This window comes from Saccoglossus kowalevskii, chromosome 8 (genome assembly GCF_978046115.1).
Source record: "Saccoglossus kowalevskii chromosome 8, keSacKowa6.1, whole genome shotgun sequence".
Lineage (NCBI taxonomy): Eukaryota > Metazoa > Hemichordata > Enteropneusta > Harrimaniidae > Saccoglossus > Saccoglossus kowalevskii.
The window spans coordinates 41,181,644-41,205,727 of record NC_140648.1 but is presented as its reverse complement, the minus strand read 5'-3'; the positions used below and the strand labels follow the sequence as shown (position 1 = coordinate 41,205,727).

The window sequence follows — 24,084 nt, the reverse complement described above, 5'->3', positions numbered from 1 at the left end:
CAGAATCTCAGAGTACACAAGTGCAACAAAACTATTTGTCATACATGTATACTTGCTCAAGAAACTGCATTCATAAATCTGAGTGAACCTTGATGTACATGACTTCTTTGTTAATCAGGTCTTAGTATATTACCAGGACCTGGGTTTGTTTCAACATCACCACTGGGCATCAGAATCATTCTCATGTTGTCAAATACAATTTTTTATTAATACAGTAAGGTTTATTATTTAAAATATATTCATTGTACATAGAACAACATCTGTTAATTTAAACAATTGTAAAAGCTATGTTTTCAGAGCAAGTACATGTAATAATTAAGGAAGCCAGTAAAGGTTGGTCTGCTCATAACCTTCAATGGAGAAGTAACAATAATTGTTTGAAGTCTTTTTAGTGCAGTGATATTATTGCATTTCATCATTATTAATGGGTATAAAATACTGTAAACCATTTAATTTTCACTTCTAGATATATTCAGGATTCTATGAAATTTCAATAAAGTCCCTGACACTCCATGTTGTAGGAACCCAGAAAAAATTGCCTTGCAAAATTGAAGCAGTTCACAGCACCACTGTAAAAAAAAAAAAAGTTTAAAATGAGTATTGTTAAAGATATACACATGTGGGTTCATAAGACATACCGGTATGTACCAATCTGAGCGGTTCTAGAGATTAGTATCACAAGATTTTACTCTCCGTGATTCAATATCAGCCCTATGTATAACGCTGTGTTGATCAGGCGAACTAATTGACAATGGCCCTACAGGTATCGCTATGCAATCACAGTAGTTTTGTATTCTTCTTGCATTTCGACCATGGAAAAATATTTGTTTTTGAGAGTGGCCGAATTATTAGAAGAAAAACAGAAACTATTTTTTTTTAGTATAAATTCTAGTAACTGAAATGCAGGATTAGTAAAGAACAAGACAATAAGCAAGATTGATAAACCTTCAGCGAGCACTCCTGAAATTTCAGATCATTGGTACCATGTTTTTGGATACATTCAATAAAATTGGGTTATTTATTTGATGTAACGAAACATGCATTCACAGCAGATGGAAATTCGTTTGAGATGTTACTGGATTTTTGTATTCAGTTTTCCATTTCAACCACCATCATCACTTAGTAAGCTGAGATCATGCATAAATGCACAGTGTAGTGCCACCAGAAAACCAATTGCTTGAGAATATTTTGCACCATTACACCATTTCAAATATTATATTAATTCACAGACAACAAAATAAAGATTTTCAATAACATATAAGTTTTCCCACAGTTGATGATTGTATGGCAATTACATGGCTTCACCAGTTTTACTCTGGAAGAAGTTGGAAACAGATAACAGGAAGGGGCTACATGGCTACATCTTTTTTTTTTGAATTTGAATCAAGCATGATTTTTAATTTTTTTTTTTTTTACAAATGTCTATTTCAGGGCAACAGAAACAAAAACAATAAATGCGTAGGTAGGCATTTTAACAATTGCACTATTAATATTGGATGAAAACGTCATTACCGATATAAATCATAATTCTGTTCAAATTAAAAATAAGATCACATTTAATTTAGTCAGTTTTCATAATTAAATACATAATAACATGTACTTATAAATTTGAATAAGGTTCAACGGCTTTTTCATTTAGTGCCAGTTTATACACCATAAAACTTCTGGTTTAGGTGTCACACTCAAAGAGTGAAAGGCCTTTGGTTTGGCATCGCGAAATGTTGGAATTGAATCCCCCCAAAAATTCAGTAAAGTTTACGAAAAGTAAAGTATTTTCTAAAAGAAGTTTCGAATAAATACAAACACGAATACATTGCTTAGTTGTTAGTACCGGTAGCAAATGATCACGGTAGCACAATCTGGTCATTCTGTGTTTCGCAAGTGAATAACTTACTTGTTTTCGAAGTATTGCAATTGTTTATTATTATTCAGTAATGATTATAATACGCACAAAAAAATAATTCGTTGAATTTTTATGAATTGGAAGTAATATTCAACTTAGTTTCATCGTAAACGAATGATTTCGGTCGAATGTAAATGCGATGCGATGCGATATCCGCCATGTTATTTCAGTTCACGTGGTCATTTAAATATGTTAATGACGGCTCAGTGACCTTGTGGTGAACGCAACAGGGGATTCACCGATGTTTAGCAAGATCTTTATGCTTTGATTTTGACGGGGAAAACGGCATGATTTTTTTTAAATCGAAAAATTAGTTGTTTTCAAAAAAATAAACTGAGCATTCAAAGAATAATTTAACATTGTTCACAGAAATAACAGCCCATTGTCGAAACGAAGCTTACCCATTCACGCTATTCACAATAAACATGATACTCTTGAATAGGTGTCAATGACTACGGTAAAATATAAATTAGACTCTTTTAGGCATCAGGAGTGAATGAAATATCCAAAACATTAAAAAAAAAAACTGCCGAAAAAACGGGCGATTTCACGGTCCGTTCACAGACTGTGGTCCGTTGCAGACTGCTCGACCGACCGTCCATACACGTGTTGTCACTGTACATCCGCCATGTTGAATAGCACAAGATCGCCAAAATCTTCATTGCAACTAACAGTTCAATGCTCACAACATAAAAAATACGAATATAATCATAGGCAACCTGCTATTATATAATGAATAAATTGATCGACACAGGGAAATTCCCCCCCCCCCCCCCCCCCCGAGTTGTGAATATTTCGGAAATCGCTACACAAGCAAAAGACCGGAAAACGATTTACCGGTACTTGAAAACTATGTCCTCGTGAATTAATCGTTCGTGTACAATAATTTGACAGGGTATACAATTCACAAACTAGTTTCGTAGATTAGAGACAATTGTTTGCTTTTTTTGGTTTTTCACAAGAATATAAAGCTGGCAATCATCATAATATTCACGTCCGTACGTCACGAAATGTACACCAATCGTACCCCAATAAACTGGAAAACTTACCTTTGCAAACACGTCTCTTATGCCGCCTTCTTGAAGTTCTTGAAATCAAATAAAGTTACTAGTTCTTCTAGTAACGAGTGAATGAGACCACTGAGCCAAACAGAATACATGTATAAACAGTACTATAATAAATTGCACGCAATGGAGAAATCACGTGCCGTAATAACAGCAGCCTTACTCACAGATCTAATCTACTGTAAAATATTTTATTTCAGCTGGAATTATCATTCGCTGAAAAGACTTTTTCTGGGTGTTTTGTATTGAATTTATTTTCATTGATTTTTGACAAGTTGACTGTAAAATATAAGAAAAGGGTATATTCGCTGGATTTTATTTTAACTGAAACATTCCTTCAGCGAAAATAGCAAAAAAATGTTGCAAGCAAAAATAAAGTATTTTACAGTAATTAATTTATTCTGAGCATGCGCAGACGTTTTGTCAATGTTGCCGGGAGAGGCAATTTTTGATAAAATCGTGAAAAAGACCCACTTGGGATTTTCAGATCTGGAAAAAAAATTACGTGCATACTCGGAGGGGACATGTTCATCAACCTGCCAAGTTTCACTGATATCTGCTGTAGAATTTGAGAAAATGTTGGAGACGGAATTATGGACATAACCTGAATTAGTAGTCCCCTTTTCAGGCTGCGCCTGAACGGGGACTAAAAATGTCATCTGTAGAGTACGGTATTCGTCGAGAAACCGTGTGTAGAATGACGGTTGCCTTGCACGCATGGTTTGGGTTTAACGCGGATCAAGTTGTAGTTATGTAAATCCATGGCACCTATAACAATTGAAGAATATCTGCATAAATAGTAAGACTGTGAAAAAAACACGACTAATCGATTGTTATAGTATGACCGTACTGTACAATTTGTCAAACAACTACAATAATTGCAAATGCAATGTCGGCCAGAGCCCATCTTACTTGTTCGAAGTTATCGAAGCCGACATCAATGGAGATCGCGTTTTTTAACTAGACGGCTGGCAAGCGAACTAACACATTACATAAACTTGTTGAATTTCAATTATGGTTTTTATTTTTGCGCCCAATGCCAATGTCTCGTTATATAATAAAGGATTCAAATATTGCAGGGTATTCCGTTTTGCGAACTCTGGGCGAAATACTTCCATGAGCTGTACGTAGTTCACTTACAGCCAAAACAAAGTCAGCTTGGACATTAAGTTGTGAGACGCAACAAAACAAATGAAGACACGCGTTAGAAATAAATAGAACGCGATGCTAAGAGGAAACGCGCCTGCATCTCAACGACATCTCCGGTCATGAGCTGGGTTTGCCGCGTCTTGGAAAAATTGAAAGATAAAAAGGAATCCGTGTCGGGGAACCATTGATAATGTTTGCATGTATCTTTAGGAATACTCAGTTACAAACACTATGGTACCTGAATCCCGATTAATTCATAATTACGAATCGGTAAGGGTCAATTTCCTGCAATCCTTCAAGATAGCCTGGGATTAAAGAGATTAAAACGATGACCTGGAAGATTGCCATGATTGAGTGCCACAATTTCTGTTTTAAGATTTATTCAGTATAATAATACAAATGTTCACCCCAACAGAGGTGGACATATAGTTTTAGCGACCAGAAGAGCTCATTGTCAACCGAGGCGAAGCACTACGATAAAGACTTTCCGTTCCCAATAAATAATAATAAAAATCAAGGAAAGCTTAGAAAGAACTCCCGTGTGCTGAGAGTATTGAAGACACATTAAAAATTAATTCAAAATTACTTGTACTTGAGATGGAATAGCTGAAAACTAATTATGTAAATTAGAACCCCAAAAATATTAATTAATATGCTAATTAGAGAGTTAATATGAACAGATTTTAACCCAAAATTAATCAGGCTGTCTATTGTCCTAGAGCATTTATGTACCAAGTTTTATTCAAATGTGATGATCAATACTTGAGATATCAGTATTAATTAATTATGTTAATTAAGTGATTAAGAAGCATACATATTTACCAAAAACTAATATGGTGTATAGTCCTAGGTTCATTGAAATGTGATGGGTACTCTTTAAAAGTTTCATTGAAATCCAATGAGTGGTTTGTAGACATCAGTGCAACAGCCATAGAACAGCAAAAAATTAACTAATTATGCAAATTAGGTAATTAATAGGCACAATTATTTATCCCAAAATTAATCAGGTCTCTGCATAGTCCTAGAAAATGTCGCAAGTCTCATTGAAATGTGATGATTAGTACTTGAGATATCAGGTGAAAAGCTGAAAATTAACTAATTATGCTAATAAGGTGATTAATATGCACAAATATTTACCCAAAAACTAATTAGGTCTCTGCACAGTCCTCAAGTAACTATGTACAAAGTTTCATTGAAATGTGATCATTACTACTCGAAATATCAAAAGGTGAAAATTAATTAATTATGCAAATTAGGTAATTAATATGTACTGATATTACCCTAAACACTACCAGGTCTGTGCAGTGTCATATGACATCTATGTACCAAGTTTTATTGAAATGTTATGATTAGTACTTGAGATATCAGTGGAAAAGCCGAAAATTGATTAATCATTATGTAAATTAGGTAATTAATAATATTAACAGATTTTTACCCAAAACTAATCAAATCTGCGTATTGGTTCAGAGCATCCCTCAACCAAGTTTCATCAAAATCCAATGAGTGGTTCTTCAAATATCAGTGGAACAGTCATGGAACAGCTTGAAATCAGTTAATTATCATTCAAATTAGATAATTAATATTCATAGATTTTTACCCAAAGCTAATCAAATCTGCGCACTAGTTCAGAGCATCCATGTGCCAAGTTTCATCAAAATCCAATGAGTGGAACAGTCTTGGAACAGCTAAAAATCAGCTAATTATCATGCAAATTAGGTAATTAATATTCATATATTTTTACCAAAACCTAATCAACTCTGCGCATTATCCCAGAGCATCTATGTACCAAGTTTCACCAAAATTTGATTAGTGGTTCTTGAGATAACGATGGAGCAAACAAGCAGCCTATCGGCTGAGATAGCTCCGCTGTTAGCAATGCACATTTCAATTAAAGAACTGAAGACATCATTAGAAAATGAACAATATGAATAGTATCAAAGCAATCGGACTTACAGTTTTTAACAAGAAGTCGAAAATATCACTTTTTACCAAAAATTACAAAAATATTCACCAAAATAAATTAATTAGAGAATTGAAGATATCATCACAAAACGAACAAATCTGAGAGAGGTCCACATGTAGTACCTATATATGTAATATCAAAGCAATTGCACTTGCGGTTTTTAACAAGAAGTCGAAAATATCAGTTTTTACCAAAAATGACAAAAATATTCACCAAAATTAGAGAATTAAAGATATCATTACAAAATGAACAAATCTGAGAGAGGTCCACATGTAGTACCTATATATGTAATATCAAAGCAATTGCACTTGCGGTTTTTAACAAGAAGTCGAAAATATCAGTTTTTACCAAAAATGACAAAAATATTCACCAAAATTAGAGAATTGAAGATATGATCACGAAATGAACAAATCTGAGAGAGGTCCACATGTAGTACCTATATATGTAGTATCAAAGCAATTGGACTTGTGGTTTTTAACAAGAAGTCGAAAATATCACTTTTTACCAAAAATGACAAAAATATTCACCAAAATTAAAGAATTAAAGATATCATTACAAAATTAACAAATCTGAGAGAGGTCCACATGTAGTACCTATAGATGTAATATCAAAGCAATTGCACTTGCGGTTTTTAACAAGAAGTCGAAAATATCACTTTTTACCAAAAATGACAAAAATATTCACCAAAATTAGAGAATTGAAGATATCATCACGAAATAAACAAATCTGAGAGAGGTCCACATGTAGTACCTATATATGTAGTATCAAAGCAATTGGACTTGCGGTTTTTAACAAGAAGTCGAAAATATCACTTTTCACCAAAAAATGACAAAAATATTCACCAAAATTAGAGAATTAAAGATATCATTACAAAATGAACAAATCTGAGAGAGGTCCACATGTAGTACCTATATATGTAATATCAAAGCATTTGCACTTGCGGTTTTTAACAAGAAGTCGAAAATATCAGTTTTTACCAAAAATGACAAAAATATTCACCAAAATTAAAGAATTAAAGATATCATTACAAAATTAACAAATCTGAGAGAGGTCCACATGTAGTACCTATAGATGTAATATCAAAGCAATTGCACTTGCGGTTTTTAACAAGAAGTCGAAAATATCAGTTTTTACCAAAAATGACAAAAATATTCACCAAAATTAGAGAATTGAAGATATCATCACGAAATGAACAAACCTAAGAGAGGTCTACCCAAGGTACATATACACCAAGTATCAAAGCATTTAGGCTTGTAGTTTTCAAGAAGAAGTCGAAAAAGTAAAACATTGACACGGACGACGGACGACGACGACGGACAATCACTCATATGATAAGCTCCGCTCGACAAAGTCGACAGCGGAGCTAAAAAAGTGACATACATACATACAGACATACAGACATACAGACAGGGTACCTGCAAAGACTCCCTTTTGTGCTTCGCACACGGGAGTCAAAAAGACTTCCCGTTCCCGACATTATGAAATTCTTTCGTCTTTTCTGGGGGGAAAACCCAGAAAAAAACAAGACAAGATAATTCTGAAATTTATATTAAGAATATTTCATAACAAAATGTATCCCATATGTACCCATAAAGTATTTTCATAATTACTGAATACACACGAATATTACAGAAAAAATAATTTGCTATATTATCTATATTTGTGCCTTTTATTTGTCTTGAATTGTGACTGAATAGAGCTGGATGAAATTACAAACTATGTAGTGTGTTCGACAACTCATGTATGAACAATAACTTTAATGAATATTTTACTTGATAAAAATACTGTATTTTTCTACATAAAAACAAAAGAATTTCACAATATCGAAAACGAAAAGTCTTTATTACCATAGTGTTGTTGGTAATAGTTGAAAATGAAACATCTACGTGAACCTGCTCATATGAGATCGAAGGAGTCTCTCTTTTTAACAGCCGTATACATCTAACTGCGCCATCGCTAAGTTTCTTTGGTGGACCGCGAGCTCTGTTCCTTGTTTGCACGTTATCATGTTCGCACAATCGCAGACATTATTTGTAAGGGTGCCCTTTGAAATGGCACATTTTCTCGATGTTTTAGAGAGGACTCTGGGGGGTATATGGCTTGTTCTCACATTAGCATAATTTTCCTTGAGTTCACTCATCCCTTTTCCACATGCATTTCTCGTTCTTTGCTGCTAACTTTTTTTGCACTCTAATATGTTGTTGTTTTTGTCTTTCTGAACATTGAGTTTATTTTTGATTGAAATTCAATGAGATTGTTTGAATTTTGAATTTGATGACGGTTCAAATTTATCCACTTTTACAGGGATCTATATTGCATTCGAGTTGAGTTACTAGTAATTACAATCCTGATTTTTATTTTTTTGTGGTGTTTTTCGTCAATGTATTAAATATAAGTGCTTTGGGAAATAACATAATTACATTGCATAAATAAAAGAGTCTGATGAGGCTGTGTCACAACACGTTTTATTTATTTCCAATGCGCGTGGTCAGCGCCTCTGATTGCGTTTATTTTGTATTTTTATTTTTGAAATGCGTTTGTTTTGTTTTATGTTTTCCTCGCTTTCAATAATTCCCCGCCAATCCAATAATTCGTCGCCGCATGTACTCAGACAAGCGATTAATTGTCAGTCATTATACTAGTAGCTTAAGTCCAATTGATTTGTAGAAATTCAGCTATGCAATGATTACATGTGCAGTTTTGTTTTGCACACCCAGACATGAGCAAAAGTTAACCCGGTAAATTTTCTGAACTACAGCATTCGTATTACTTATGCAAATTGAGCAAGGATCATAGTGTGAGTTGCATTCGCAAATAACAAAGTGTCAAATTATTTTGAGCACAGTTCGAAATAAATTTAGTCAAAATTACACACAGAAACACACACACACACAAATACTAGTACTCAATACATATCACGATCGATTGACCAGTGATCTAGCTGCTTGAACTACGCACACAAGGACGTAAATATGTAAATACAGGTCACAGTTCGACTTGCGTAGCAAACGCTACAATGTGTCAAGTGATTTGAAGGCGTCTTTGTCCCCTTTTCCAATACAGAGAAGCAATACGCGTTGTATTTTGAATCGTTATTAAAACCTAAATTTATTACGAATAAAAACATAAGTTTATAGATACAATGCACGATCATCGTTACTCCAGTGGTCAGTTGGCAAGCGGACGATGTTTCTAAATCCAGCCATAGCAAAAGTATGCGAACAAATGCGAGCGAGAGAACAAATGTGAGCGAGCGAACAAAAGCGAGCGAGTGAGTGAAAACAAGCCATGCATGGCACAGTCCCCGTTAGTTATCAAATTTAAGATATATAGTTTTATTTATAGTAATATAGCTGGAAGATAACCATGTCAGGAATATGGTTTTGAACACTAAAATGATTGACATTTGTATCTGATCGTCAAACAAGTACTTTTCCATATTGAGAGATATTGCTCTGGAACAGCATTCAAAATCAGCCATTTTGAATACGTGTATATATATAACATAATGTATAACAAATATATAAAATTTGAATATATAATCAGTCAAAGCATTTAATGGCTCTAGATATGGCTCTAGAAGCCCAATCATTAAAACAAAATGGGCGCCAGTCAGCCATTTTGAATCCAATCTGAAAAATAAAATGACGTGCATCAGGAACCCGTAATGTTTAATGTATGTACCAAGTTTGAACAAAATCCATCGATCCAGAAATGCCAGAAATGCTTGATATTTGATGATTTTTTAGCACAAAAATGACCACCATTTGGCCATTTTAAATAGGATCGTCAAACCAATATATCTATCTATCTAAATATTTGCATCAAGGTCCCATAATGTCTAATGTATATACCAAGTTTGAACAAAATCCATCTGTAAACAGCCGAGAAATGCTTGATTTTTAGGATTCTTTTAGCACAAAAATGGTCGCCATTCAGCCATCTTGAATCAGATCGTGGAACAAATTGACGTGCATATGTATAATATCATGTATGATGTATGCGTGAAGTTTGATTGTGATTGGTCCAGGCACTTCTAAGATACAGGTCCGGACGCACGCACAGACGCACGCACGCACGCACGAACACACAGAGTTCAAAACATAAGTCCCTGTTTTCGGACCGCGTTCGAATCTGGACTAAAAAAGCGGTCGGTTTCCAGTCGGAAAGCAGCGACCGGCCGGAAATTAAGCAACAAGCGGTCGGGGGAAAAAGCGATAAAAGCGCGAGGTTGGGCAGAATGAGTACTGTACAGTAACTGTAAACAAAAATATATGACAATTATACTCACCACAGATTCACTATTGATGCCAACATTTGTTGCATTGTGATTGATTCTGGAAGATTTATTACTTGGTATATCTGCATTTGGTGAGCCTTGTGGGGTAGCCGCAGTGTGGGTAATGATGGGAGGGCCTCGTAAATGCTTACTGTTATCAGAGAGAAGTGCATTAGGTGTTGCGTCTGGTAGCGTAAGTGAATCATTTTCTGTCGATGAGAGAAACAAGTTATTCCTGTTATACATGTAGTCAGCAGCATGTTTATCATGCTTACAGTATGTCCATAACTGTACAGTACAATAAAGGTATAACTCTTTCTACATGGAATAGATCTCCAAACAAGACTCATAAGATAGAGCCTGTATGCAACCATGTTCTATGTTCACAAAAATTGCATCGACTGGTGTCATTATTTATATTTCATATGAAACAGACAAATACAACATTACCGGAAAGCAAGTGCAAGATGCAGTTAGTTAGTTAGACCTATATAACTGCAGATAGGCCAATGATGCATCTGGTCAACTAAACAAAATATTAGCCAAATTTGCACTTTTAAATATTAAAAGTTTATATTTACTGTGATATCATTCAGACTTTAAGCAACTTGCTGCCTATCCATGGTCATTACATGGTGCACAAGGAAAGTGGTCATTACATAGTGCCCTAGGCAAATGGTCATTACATGATGTGCTAGGCAAGTGGTCATTACATGGTGCACTAGGCAAGTGGTCATTATATGGTGCACTAGGCAAGTGGTCAATATATGGTGCACTAGGCAAGTGGTCATTACATGGTGCACTAGGCAAGTGGTCATTATATGGTGCACTAGGCAAGTGGTCATTACATGGTGCACTAGGCAAGTGGTCATTATATGGTGCCCTAGGCAAGTGGTCATTATATGGTGCACTAGGCAAGTGGTCATTATATGATGCACTAGGCAAGTGGTCATTATATGGTGCACTAGGCAAGTGGTCATTATATGGTGCACTAGGCAAGTGGTCATTATATGGTGCCCTAGGCAAGTGGTCATTATATGGTGCACTAGGCAAGTGGTCATTATATGGTGCACTAGGCAAGTGGTCATTACATGGTGCACTAGGCAAGTGGTCATTACATGGTGCACTAGGCAAGTGGAAATTACATGGTGCACTAGGCAAGTGGTCATTACATGGTGCACTAGGCAAGTGGTCATTACATGGTGCACTAGGCAAGTGGTCATTACATGGTGCACTAGGCAAGTGGTCATTACATGGTGCACTAGGCAAGTGGTCATTATACGGTGCACTAGGCAAGTGGTCATTACATGGTGCACTAGGCAAGTGGTCATTATATGGTGCACTAGGCAAGTGGTCATTATATGGTGCCCTAGGCAAATGGTCATTACATGGTACACTAGGCAAGTGGTCATTATATGGTGCACTAGGCAAATGGTCATTACATGGTACACTGGGCAAGTGGTCATTATATGGTGCACTAGGCAAATGTTCATTACATGGTTCACTAGGCAAGTGGTCATTATATGGTGCACTAGGCAAGTGATCATTACATGGTGCACTAGGCAAGTGGTCATTATATGGTGCACTAGGCAAGTGGTCATTACATGGTACACTAGGCAAGTGGTCATTATATGGTGCGCAAGGCAAGTGGTCATTACATGGTGCACTAGGCAAGTGGTCATTACATGGTGCACTAGGCAAGTGGTCATTACATGGTGCACTAGGCAAGTGGTCATTACATGGTGCCCTAGGCAAGTGGTCATTACATGGTGAGCTAGGCAAGTGGTCATTACATGGTACACTAGGCAAGTGGTCATTACATGGTGCACTAGGCAAGTGGTCATTACATGGTGCACTAGGCAAGTGGTCATTACATGGTACACTAGGCAAGTGGTCATTATATGGTGCGCAAGGCAAGTGGTCATTACATGGTGCACTAGGCAAGTGGTCATTACATGGTGCACTAGGCAAGTGGTCATTACATGGTGCACTAGGCAAGTGGTCATTACATGGTGCACTAGGCAAGTGGTCATTACATGGTGCACTAGGCAAGTGGTCATTATATGGTGCCCCAGGCAAATGGTCATTACATGGTACACTAGGCAAGTGGTCATTATATGGTGCACTCGGCAAATGGTCATTACATGGTACACTGGGCAAGTGGTCATTATATGGTGCACTAGGCAAATGTTCATTACATGGTTCACTAGGCAAGTGGTCATTATATGGTGCACTAGACAAGTGGTCATTACATGGTGCACTAGGCAAGTGGTCATTATATGGTGCCCTAGGCAAGTGGTCATTACATGGTGCGCTAGGCAAGTGGTCATTACATGGTACACTAGGCAAGTGGTCATTATATGGTGCACTATGCAAGTGGTCATTACATGGTGCACTAGGCAAGTGGTCATTACATGGTGCACTAGGCAAGTGGTCATTACATGGTGCACTAGGCAAGTGGTCATTACATGGTGCACTAGGCAAGTGGTCATTACATGGTGCACTAGGCAAGTGGTCATTACATGGTACACTAGGCAAGTGGTCATTATATGGTGCACTAGGCAAGTGGTCATTACATGGTGCACTAGGCAAGTGGTCATTATATGGTGCACTAGGCAAGTGGTCATTATATGGTGCCCTAGGCAAATGGTCATTACATGGTACACTAGGCAAGTGGTCATTATATGGTGCACTAGGCAAATGGTCATTACATGGTACACTGGGCAAGTGGTCATTATATGGTGCCCTAGGCAAGTGGTCATTACATGGTGCGCTAGGCAAGTGGTCATTACATGGTGCGCTAGGCAAGTGGTCATTACATGGTGCACTAGGCAAGTGGTCATTACATGGTGCACTAGGCAAGTGGTCATTACATGGTACACTAGGCAAGTGGTCATTATATGGTGCGCAAGGCAAGTGGTCATTACATGGTGCACTAGGCAAGTGGTCATTACATGGTGCACTAGGCAAGTGGTCGTTACATGGTGCACTAGGCAAGTGGTCATTACATGGTGCCCTAGGCAAGTGGTCATTATATGGTGCACTAGGCAAGTGGTCATTATATGGTGCACTAGGCAAGTGGTCATTATATGGTGCACTAGGCAAGTGGTCATTACATGGTGCACTAGGCAAGTGGTCATTATATGGTGCACTAGGCAAGTGGTCATTACATGGTGCGCAAGGCAAGTGGTCATTACATGGTGCGCTAGGCAAGTGGTCATCACATGGTGCACTAGGCAAGCGGTCATTACATGGTGCGCAAGGCAAGTGGTCATTACATGGTGCACTAGGCAAGTGGTCATTACATGGTGCACTAGGCAAGTGGTCATTACATGGTGTACTAGGCAAGTAGTCATTACATGGTGCACTAGGCAAGTGGTCATTACATGGTGCACTAGGCAAGTGGTCATTACATGGTGCACTAGGCAAGTGGTCATTACATGGTACACTAGGCAAGTGGTCATTATATGGTGCACTAGGCAAGTTGTCATTACATGGTGCACTAGGCAAGTGGTCATTACACAGTGGAGTAGGCAAGTGGTCATTACACGTTGGAGTTGGCAAGAGGTCATTACACGATGGAGTAGGCAAGTGGTCATTACACGGTGGAGTAGGCAAGTGGTCAATACATGGTGCACTAGGCAAGTGGTCAATACACGGTGGAGTAGGCAAGTGGTCATTATACGATGGAGTAGGCAAGTGGTCATTACATGATGGAGTAGGCAAGTGGTCATTACATGATGGCCTTGGCAAGTGGTCAATGCATATGGTGGATTAGGCAAGTGGTCATTACACGATGGAGAAGGCAAGTGGTCATTACACGGTGGAGTAGGCAAGTGGTCATTATACAATAGAGAAGGCAAGTGGTCATTATACGATAGAGTAGGCAAGTGGTCATTACACAATGGAGAAGGCAAGTGGTCATTAAACAGTGGAGTAGGCTAGTGGTCATTACACGTTGGAGTTGGCAAGTGGTCATTACATGATGGCCTTGGCATGTGGTCAATGCATATGGTGGATTAGGCAAGTGGCCATTACACGATGGAGTAGGCAAGTGGTCATTACACAGGGGAGTAGGGAAATAGTCATTATACAATGGAGTAGGCAAGTGGTCATTATACAATGGAGTGGGCTAGTGGTCATTACACGTTGGAGTTGGCAAGTGGTCATTACATGATGGCCTTGGCATGTGGTCAATGCATATGGTGGATTAGGGAAGTGGTCATTACACGATGTAGTAGGCAAGTGGTCATTACACGGTGGAGTAGGCAAGTGGTCAATACATGGTGCAGTAGGCAAGTGGTCGATACACGGTGGAGTAGGCAAGTGGTCATTATACGATAGAGTAGGCAAGTGGTAATTACATGGTGGAGTAGGCAAGTTGTAATTACACGGTGGAGTATGCAAGTGGTCATTACACGATGAAGAAGGCAAGTGGTCATTAAACAGTGGAGCAGGCTAGTGGTCATTAAACAGTGGAGTAGGCTAGTGGTCATTACATGTTGGAGTTGGCAAGTGGTCATTACATGATGGCCTTGGCATGTGGTCAATGCATATGGTGGTCAATGCATATGGTGGATTAGGCAAGTGGCCATTACATGATGGAGTAGGCAAGTGGTCATTACACAGGGGAGTAGGGAAATAGTCATTATACAATGGAGTAGGCAAGTGGTCATTATACAATGGAGTGGGCTAGTGGTCATTACACGTTGAAGTTGGCAAGTGGTCATTACATGATGGCCATGGCATGTGGTCAATGCATATGGTGGATTAGGGAAATGGTCATTACACGATGTAGTAGGCAAGTGGTCATTACACGGTGGAGTAGGCAAGTGGTCAATACATGGTGCAGTAGGCAAGTGGTCGATACACGGTGGAGTAGGCAAGTGGTCATTATACGATAGAGTAGGCAAGTGGTCATTATACGATAGAGTAGGCAAGTGGTCATTACATGATGGCCTTGACATGTGGTCAATACATATGGTGGATTAGGCAAATGGTCATTACACGATGGAGAAGGCAAGTGGTCATTACACGGTGGAGTAGGCAAGTGGTCATTATACAATAGAGAAGGCAAGTGGTCATTATACGATAGAGTAGGCAAGTGGTCATTACACAATGGAGTAGGCAAGTGGTAATTACATGGTGGAGTAGGCAAGTGGTAATTACATGGTGGAGTAGGCAAGTTGTAATTACACGGTGGAGTATGCAAGTGGTTATTACACAATGGAGAAGGCAAGTGGTCATTATACAATGGAGTAGGCAAGTGGTCATTATACAATGGAGTAGGCAAGTGGTCATTACACATTGGAGTAGGCAAGTGGTCATTACATGATGGCCTTGGCATGTGGTCAATGCATATGGTGGATTAGGCAAGTGGTCATTACACGATGGAGTAGGCAAGTGGTCATTACACAGTGGAGTAGGCAAATGGTCATTATACAATGGAGTAGGCAAGTGGTCATTATACAATAGAGAAGGCAAGTGGTCATTATACAATAGAGAAGGCAAGTGGTCATTATACAATAGCGTAGGCAAGTGGTCATTACACAATGGAGTAGGCAAGTGGTAATTACATGATGGCCTTAGCATGTGGTCAATGCATATGGTGGATTAGGCAAGTGGTCATTACATGATGTAGTAGGCAAGTGGTCATTACACGGTGGAGTAGGCAAGTGGTCATTATACAATAGAGAAGGCAAGTGGTCATTATACGATGGAGTAGGCAAGTGGTCATTACACAATGGAGTAGGCAAGTGGTCATTACACAGGGGAGTAGGGAAATAGTCATTATACAATAGAGAAGGCAAGTGGTCATTATACGATAGAGTAGGCAAGTGGTCATTATACAATGGAGTAGGCAAGTGGTCATTATACAATGGAGTAGGCAAGTGGTAATTACACGGTGGAGTAGGCAAGTTGTAATTACACGGTGGAGTATGCAAGTGGTTATTACACAATGGAGAAGGCAAGTGGTCATTATACAATGGAGTAGGCAAGTGGTCATTACACATTGGAGTTGGCAAGTGGTCATTACATGATGGCCTTGGCATGTGGTCAATGCATATGGTGGATTAGGCAAGTGGTCATTACACGATGGAGTAGGCAAGTGGTCATTACACAGTGGAGTAGGCAAATGGTCATTATACAATGGAGTAGGCAAGTGGTCATTATACAATAGAGAAGGCAAGTGGTCATTACACAATGGAGTAGGCAAGTGGTAATTACATGATGGCCTTAGCATGTGGTCAATGCATATGGTGGATTAGGCAAGTGGTCATTACATGATGTAGTAGGCAAGTGGTCATTACACGGTGGAGTAGGCAAGTGGTCAATACATGGTGCAGTAGGCAAGTGGTCGTTACATGATGGCCTTGGCAAGTGGTCAATGCATATGGTGGATTAGGCAAGTGGTCATTACACGATGGAGAAGGCAAGTGGTCATTACACGGTGGAGTAGGCAAGTGGTCATTATACAATAGAGAAGGCAAGTGGTCATTAAACAGTGGAGTAGGCTAGTGGTCATTACACGTTGGAGTTGGCAAGTGGTCATTACATGATGGCCTTGGCATGTGGTCAATGCATATGGTGGATTAGGCAAGTGGCCATTACACGATGGAGTAGGCAAGTGGTCATTACACAGGGGAGTAGGGAAATAGTCATTATACAATGGAGTAGGCAAGTGGTCATTATACAATGGAGTGGGCTAGTGGTCATTACACGTTGGAGTTGGCAAGTGGTCATTACATGATGGCCTTGGCATGTGGTCAATGCATATGGTGGATTAGGGAAGTGGTCATTACACGATGTAGTAGGCAAGTGGTCATTACACGGTGGAGTAGGCAAGTGGTCAATACATGGTGCAGTAGGCAAGTGGTCGATACACGGTGGAGTAGGCAAGTGGTCATTATACGATAGAGTAGGCAAGTGGTAATTACACGGTGGAGTAGGCAAGTTGTAATTTCACGGTGGAGTATGCAAGCGGTCATTACACGATGGAGAAGGCAAGTGGTCATTAAACAGTGGAGTAGGCTAGTTGTCATTAAACAGTGGAGTAGGCTAGTGGACATTACACATTGGAGTTGGCAAGTGGTCATTACATGATGGCCTTGGCATGTGGTCAATGCATATGGTGGATTAGGCAAGTGGTCATTACACGATGGAGAAGGCAAGTGGTCATTACACGGTGGAGTAGGCAAGTGGTCATTATACAATAGAGAAGGCAAGTGGTCATTATACAATAGAGTAGGCAAGTGGTCATTACACAATGGAGTAGGCAAGTGGTAATTACACGGTGGAGTAGGCAAGTTGTAATTACACGGTGGAGTATGCAAGTGGTTATTACACAATGGAGAAGGCAAGTGGTCATTATACAATGGAGTAGGCAAGTGCTCATTATACAATGGAGTACGCAAGTGGTCATTACACATTGGAGTTGGCAAGTGGTCATTACATGATGGCCTTGGCATGTGGTCAATGCATATGGTGGATTAGGCAAGTTGTCATTATACGATGGAGTAGGCAAGTGGTAATTACACGGTGGAGTAGGCAAGTTGTAATTACACAATGGAGTAGGCAAGTGGTAATTACACAATGGAGTAGGCTAGTGGTCTTTAAACAGTGGAGTAGGCTAGTGGACATTACACATTGGAGTTGGCAAGTGGTCATTACATGATGGCCTTGGCATGTGGTCAATGCATATGGTGGATTAGGCAAGTGGTCATTACACAATGGAGAAGGCAAGTGGTCATTACACGGTGGAGTAGGCAAGTGGTCATTATACAATAGAGAAGGCAAGTGGTCATTATACAATAGAGTAGGCAAGTGGTCATTACACAATGGAGTAGGCAAGTGGTAATTACACGGTGGAGTAGGCAAGTTGTAATTACACGGTGGAGTATGCAAGTGGTTATTACACAATGGAGAAGGCAAGTGGTCATTATACAATGGAGTAGGCAAGTGCTCATTATACAATGGAGTACGCAAGTGGTCATTACACATTGGAGTTGGCAAGTGGTCATTACATGATGGCCTTGGCATGTGGTCAATGCATATGGTGGATTAGGCAAGTTGTCATTATACGATGGAGTAGGCAAGTGGTAATTACACGGTGGAGTAGGCAAGTTGTAATTACACAATGGAGTAGGCAAGTGGTAATTACACAATGGAGTAGGCAAGTGGTAATTACACAATGGAGTAGGCAAGTGGTAATTACACGGTGGAGTAGGCAAGTGGTCATTACACGGTGGAGTAGGCAAGTGGTCATTACATGGTGGAGTAGGCATATAGTCAATGCATATGGTAGATTAGGCAAGTGGTCATTACACGATGGAGAAGGCAAGTGGTCATTACACAGTGGAGTAGGCAAGTGATCATTATACAATAGAGAAGGCAAGTGGTCATTATACGATAGCGTAGGCAAGTGGTCATTACACAATGGAGTAGGCAAGTGGCAATTACACGGTGGAGTAGGCAAGTGGTCATTACACGGTGGAGTAGGCAAGTGGTCATTACACGGTGGAGTAGGCAAGTGGTCATTACACAGTGGAGTAGGCAAGTGGTCATTATACAATGGAGTAGGCAAGTGGTCAATACACGGTGGAGTAGGCAAGTGGTCATTATACGATGGAGTAGGCAAGTGGTAATTACACGGTGGAGTAGACAAGTTGTAATTACACAGTGGAGTAGGCAAATGGTCATTATACAAAGGAGTAGGCAAGTGGCCATTATACAATGGAGTGGGCTAGTGGTCATTACATGTTGGAGTTGGCAAGTGGTCATTACATGATGGCCTTGGCATGTGGTCAATGCATATGGTGGATTAGGCAAGTGGTCATTACACGATGTAGTAGGCAAGTGGTCATTACACGGTGGAGTAGGCAAGTGGTCAATACATGGTGCAGTAGGCAAGTGGTCAAGTGGTCAATACACGGTGGAGTAGGCAAGTGGTCATTATACGATAGAGTAGGCAAGTTGTCATTACACGGTGGAGTAGGCAAGTTGTAATTACACGGTGAAGTATGCAAGTGGTCATTACACAATGGAGAAGGCAAGTGGTCATTAAACAGTGGAGTAGGCTAGTGGTCATTAAACAGTGGAGTAGGCTAGTGGTCATTAAACAGTGGAGTAGGCTAGTGGTCATTACACGTTGGAGTTGGCAAGTGGTCATTGCATGATGGCCTTGGCATGTGGTCAATGCATATGGTGGATTAGGCAAGTGGTCATTACACGATGGAGAAGGCAAGTGGTCATTACACAGTGGAGTAGGCAAGTGGTCATTACACGGTGGAGTAGGCAAGTGGTCATTACATGGTGGAGTAGGCAAGTGGTCATTATACAATAGAGAAGGCAAGTGGTCATTATACGATAGAGTAGGCAAGTGGTCATTACACGATGGAGTAGGCAAGTGGTCATTACACAGTGGAGTAGGCAAGTGGTCATTACACAGTGGAGTAGGCAAAGGGTCATTATACAATGGAGTAGGCAAGTGGACATTATACAATGGAGAGGGCTAGTGGTCATTACACAGTGGAGTAGGCAAGTGGTCATTACACGATGGAGTAGGAAAGTGGTCATTACACGATGGAGTAGGCAAGTGGTCATTACAGGGAGTAGGCAAGTGGTCATTACACGGTGCACTAGGCAAGTGGAAATTACACGGTAGAGTAGGCAAGTGGTCATTACACAGTGGAGTAGGCAAGTGGTCATTATACAGTGGAGTAGGCAAGTGGTCATTATACAGTGGAGTAGGCAAGTGGTCATTATACAATAGGGTAGGCAAGTGGTCATTACACGATGGAGTAGGCAAGTGGTAATTACACGGTGGAGTAGGCAAGTGGCCATTACACGGTGGAGTAGGCAAGTGGCCATTACACGGTGGAGTAGGCAAGTGGTCATTACACAGTGGAGTAGGCAAGTGGTCATTATACAATGGAGTAGGCAGGTGGTCATTGCACAATGGAGTGGGCTAGTGGTCATTACATGATGGCCTTGGCATGTGGTCAATGCATATGGTGGATTAGGCAAGTGGTCATTACACGATGTAGTAGGCAAGTGGTCATTACACGGTGGAGTAGGCAAGTGGTCAATACATGGTGCACTAGGCAAGTGGTCAATACACGGTGGAGAAGGCAAGTGGTCATTACACGGTGGAGTAGGCAAGTGGTCATTATACAATAGAGAAGGCAAGTGGTCATTATACGATAGAGTAGGCAAGTGGTCATTACACAATGGAGTTGGCAAGTGGTCATTACATGATGGCCTTGGCATGTGGTCAATGCATATGGTGGATTAGGCAAGTGGACATTACACGATGGAGTAGGCAAGTGGTCATTACACAGGGGAGTAGGCAAATGGTCATTATACAATGGAGTAGGCAAGTGGTCATTATACAATAGAGAAGGCAAGTGGTCATTATACAATAGCGTAGGCAAGTGGTCAATACATGGTGCAGTAGGCAAGTGGTCGATACACGGTGGAGTAGGCAAGTGGTCATTATACGATAGAGTAGGCAAGTTGTAATTACACGGTGGAGTATGCAAGTGGTCATTACACGATGGCCTTGGCATGTGGTCAATGCATATGGTGGATTAGGCAAGTGGTCATTACACGGTGGAGAAGGCAAGTGGTCATTACACGGTGGAGTAGGCAAGTGGTCATTATACAATAGAGAAGGCAAGTGGTCATTACACGGTGGAGTAGGCAAGTGGTCATTATACAATAGAGAAGGCAAGTGGTCATTATACGATAGAGTAGGCAAGTGGTCATTATACAATGGAGTAGGCAAGTGGTCATTACACAGTGGAGTAGGCAAATGGTCATTATACAATGGAGTAGGCAAGTGGTCATTATACAATAGAGAAGGCAAGTGGTCATTATACGATAGCGTAGGCAAGTGGTCATTACACAATGGAGTAGGCAAGTGGTAATTACATGATGGCCTTAGCATGTGGTCAATGCATATGGTGGATTAGGCAAGTGGTCATTACATGATGTAGTAGGCAAGTGGTCATTACACGGTGGAGTAGGCAAGTGGTCAATACACGGTGGAGTAGGCAAGTGGTCAATACACGGTGGAGTAGGCAAGTGGTCATTACACGGTGGAGTAGGCAAGTGGTCAATACATGGTGCAGTAGGCAAGTGGTCGATACACGGTGGAGTAGGCAAGTGGTCGATACACGGTGGAGTAGGCAAGTTGTCATTATACGATGGAGTAGGCAAGTGGTAATTACACGGTGGAGTAGGCAAGTTGTAATTACATGGTGGAGTATGCAAGTGGTCATTACACGATGGAGAAGGCAAGTGGTCATTAAACAGTGGAGTAGGCTAGTGGTCATTAAACAGTGGAGTAGGCTAGTGGTCATTAAACAGTGGAGTAGGCTAGTGGTCATTACACGTTGGAGTTGGCAAGTGGTCATTACATGATGGCCTTGGCATGTGGTCAATGCATATGGTAGATTAGGCAAGTGGTCATTATACGATAGAGTAGGCAAGTGGTCATTATACGATAGAGTAGGCAAGTGGTCATTACACAATGGAGTAGGCAAGTGGCAATTACACGGTGGAGTAGGCAAGTGGTCATTACACGGTGGAGTAGGCAAGTGGTCATTACACGGTGGAGTAGGCAAGTGGTCATTACACAGTGGAGTAGGCAAGTGGTCATTATACAATGGAGTAGGCAAGTGGTCAATACACGGTGGAGTAGGCAAGTGGTCATTATACGATGGAGTAGGCAAGTGGTCATTATACAATGGAGTGGGCTAGTGGTCATTACACAGTGGAGTAGGCAAGTGGTCATTATACAATGAAGTAGGCTAGTGGTCATTACACGGTGGAATAGGCAAGTGGTCATTATACAATGAAGTAGGCTAGTGGTCATTACACGGTGGAATAGGCAAGTGGTCATTACACGATGGAGTAGGCAAGTGGTCATTACATGATGTAGTAGGCAAGTGGTCATTACACGGTGGAGTAGGCAAGTGGTCAATACACGGTGGAGTAGGCAAGTGGTCAATACACGGTGGAGTAGGCAAGTGGTCATTACACGGTGGAGTAGGCAAGTGGTCAATACATGGTGCAGTAGGCAAGTGGTCGATACACGGTGGAGTAGGCAAGTTGTCATTATACGATGGAGTAGGCAAGTGGTAATTACACGGTGGAGTAGGCAAGTTGTAATTACATGGTGGAGTATGCAAGTGGTCATTACACGATGGAGAAGACAAGTGGTCATTAAACAGTGGAGTAGGCTAGTGGTCATTAAACAGTGGAGTAGGCTAGTGGTCATTAAACAGTGGAGTAGGCTAGTGGTCATTACACGTTGGAGTTGGCAAGTGGTCATTACATGATGGCCTTGGCATGTGGTCAATGCATATGGTAGATTAGGCAAGTGGTCATTATACGATAGAGTAGGCAAGTGGTCATTACACAATGGAGTAGGCAAGTGGCAATTACACGGTGGAGTAGGCAAGTGGTCATTACACGGTGGAGTAGGCAAGTGGTCATTACACGGTGGAGTAGGCAAGTGGTCATTACACAGTGGAGTAGGCAAGTGGTCATTATACAATGGAGTAGGCAAGTGGTCAATACACGGTGGAGTAGGCAAGTGGTCGTTATACGATGGAGTAGGCAAGTGGTAATTACACGGTGGAGTAGACAAGTTGTAATTACACGGTGGAGTATGCAAGTGGTCATTACACAATGGAGAAGGCAAGTGGTCATTAAAAAGTGGAGTAGGCTAGTGGTCATTACACGATGGCCTTGGCATGTGGTCAATGCATATGGTGGATTAGGCAAGTGGTCATTACACGATGGAGTAGGCAAGTGGTCATTACACAGTGGAGTAGGAAAATGGTCATTATACAAAGGAGTAGGCAAGTGGCCATTATACAATGGAGTGGGCTAGTGGTCATTACACGTTGGAGTTGGCAAGTGGTCATTACATGATGGCCTTGGCATGTGGTCAATGCATATGGTGGATTAGGCAAGTGGTAATTACACGATGTAGTAGGCAAGTGGTCATTACACGGTGGAGTAGGCAAGTGGTCAATACATGGTGCAGTAGGCAAGTGGTCAAGTGGTCAATACACGGTGGAGTAGGCAAGTGGTCATTATACGATGGAGTAGGCAAGTGGTCATTACACAATGGAGTAGGCAAGTGGCAATTACACGGTGGAGTAGGCAAGTGGTCATTACACGGTGGAGTAGGCAAGTGGTCATTACACAGTGGAGTAGGCAAGTGGTCATTATACAATGGAGTAGGCAAGTGGTCAATACACGGTGGAGTAGGCAAGTGGTCATTATACGATGGAGTAGGCAAGTGGTAATTACACGGTGGAGTAGACAAGTTGTAATTACACGGTGGAGTATGCAAGTGGTCATTACACAATGGAGAAGGCAAGTGGTCATTAAAAAGTGGAGTAGGCTAGTGGTCATTACACGATGGCCTTGGCATGTGGTCAATGCATATGGTGGATTAGGCAAGTGGTCATTACACGATGGAGTAGGCAAGTGGTCATTACACAGTGGAGTAGGCAAATGATCATTATACAAAGGAGTAGGCAAGTGGCCATTATACAATCGAGTGGGCAAGTGGTCATTACACGGTGGAGTAGGCAAGTGGTCATTACACAGTGGAGTAGGCAAGTGGTCATTATACAATGGAGTAGGCAAGTGGTCAATACACGGTGGAGTAGGCAAGTGGTCGTTATACGATGGAGTAGGCAAGTGG

The 24,084-nt window shown here is 40.6% G+C and overlaps 1 protein-coding gene across 1 annotated transcript in view; it reads right to left on the bottom strand.

Moving 5' to 3' along the window:
• LOC102803203 (voltage-dependent T-type calcium channel subunit alpha-1H-like) overlaps window positions 1-24,084 on the bottom strand; it is a 264,401-nt gene that overhangs the window by 125,054 nt on the left and 115,263 nt on the right. Inside the window, exon 14 of the mRNA XM_085502864.1 lies at window positions 10,371-10,567. Coding sequence (XP_085358990.1) covers window positions 10,371-10,567 — 197 coding nt within the window. The remainder of the gene's footprint in view (window positions 1-10,370; window positions 10,568-24,084) is intronic.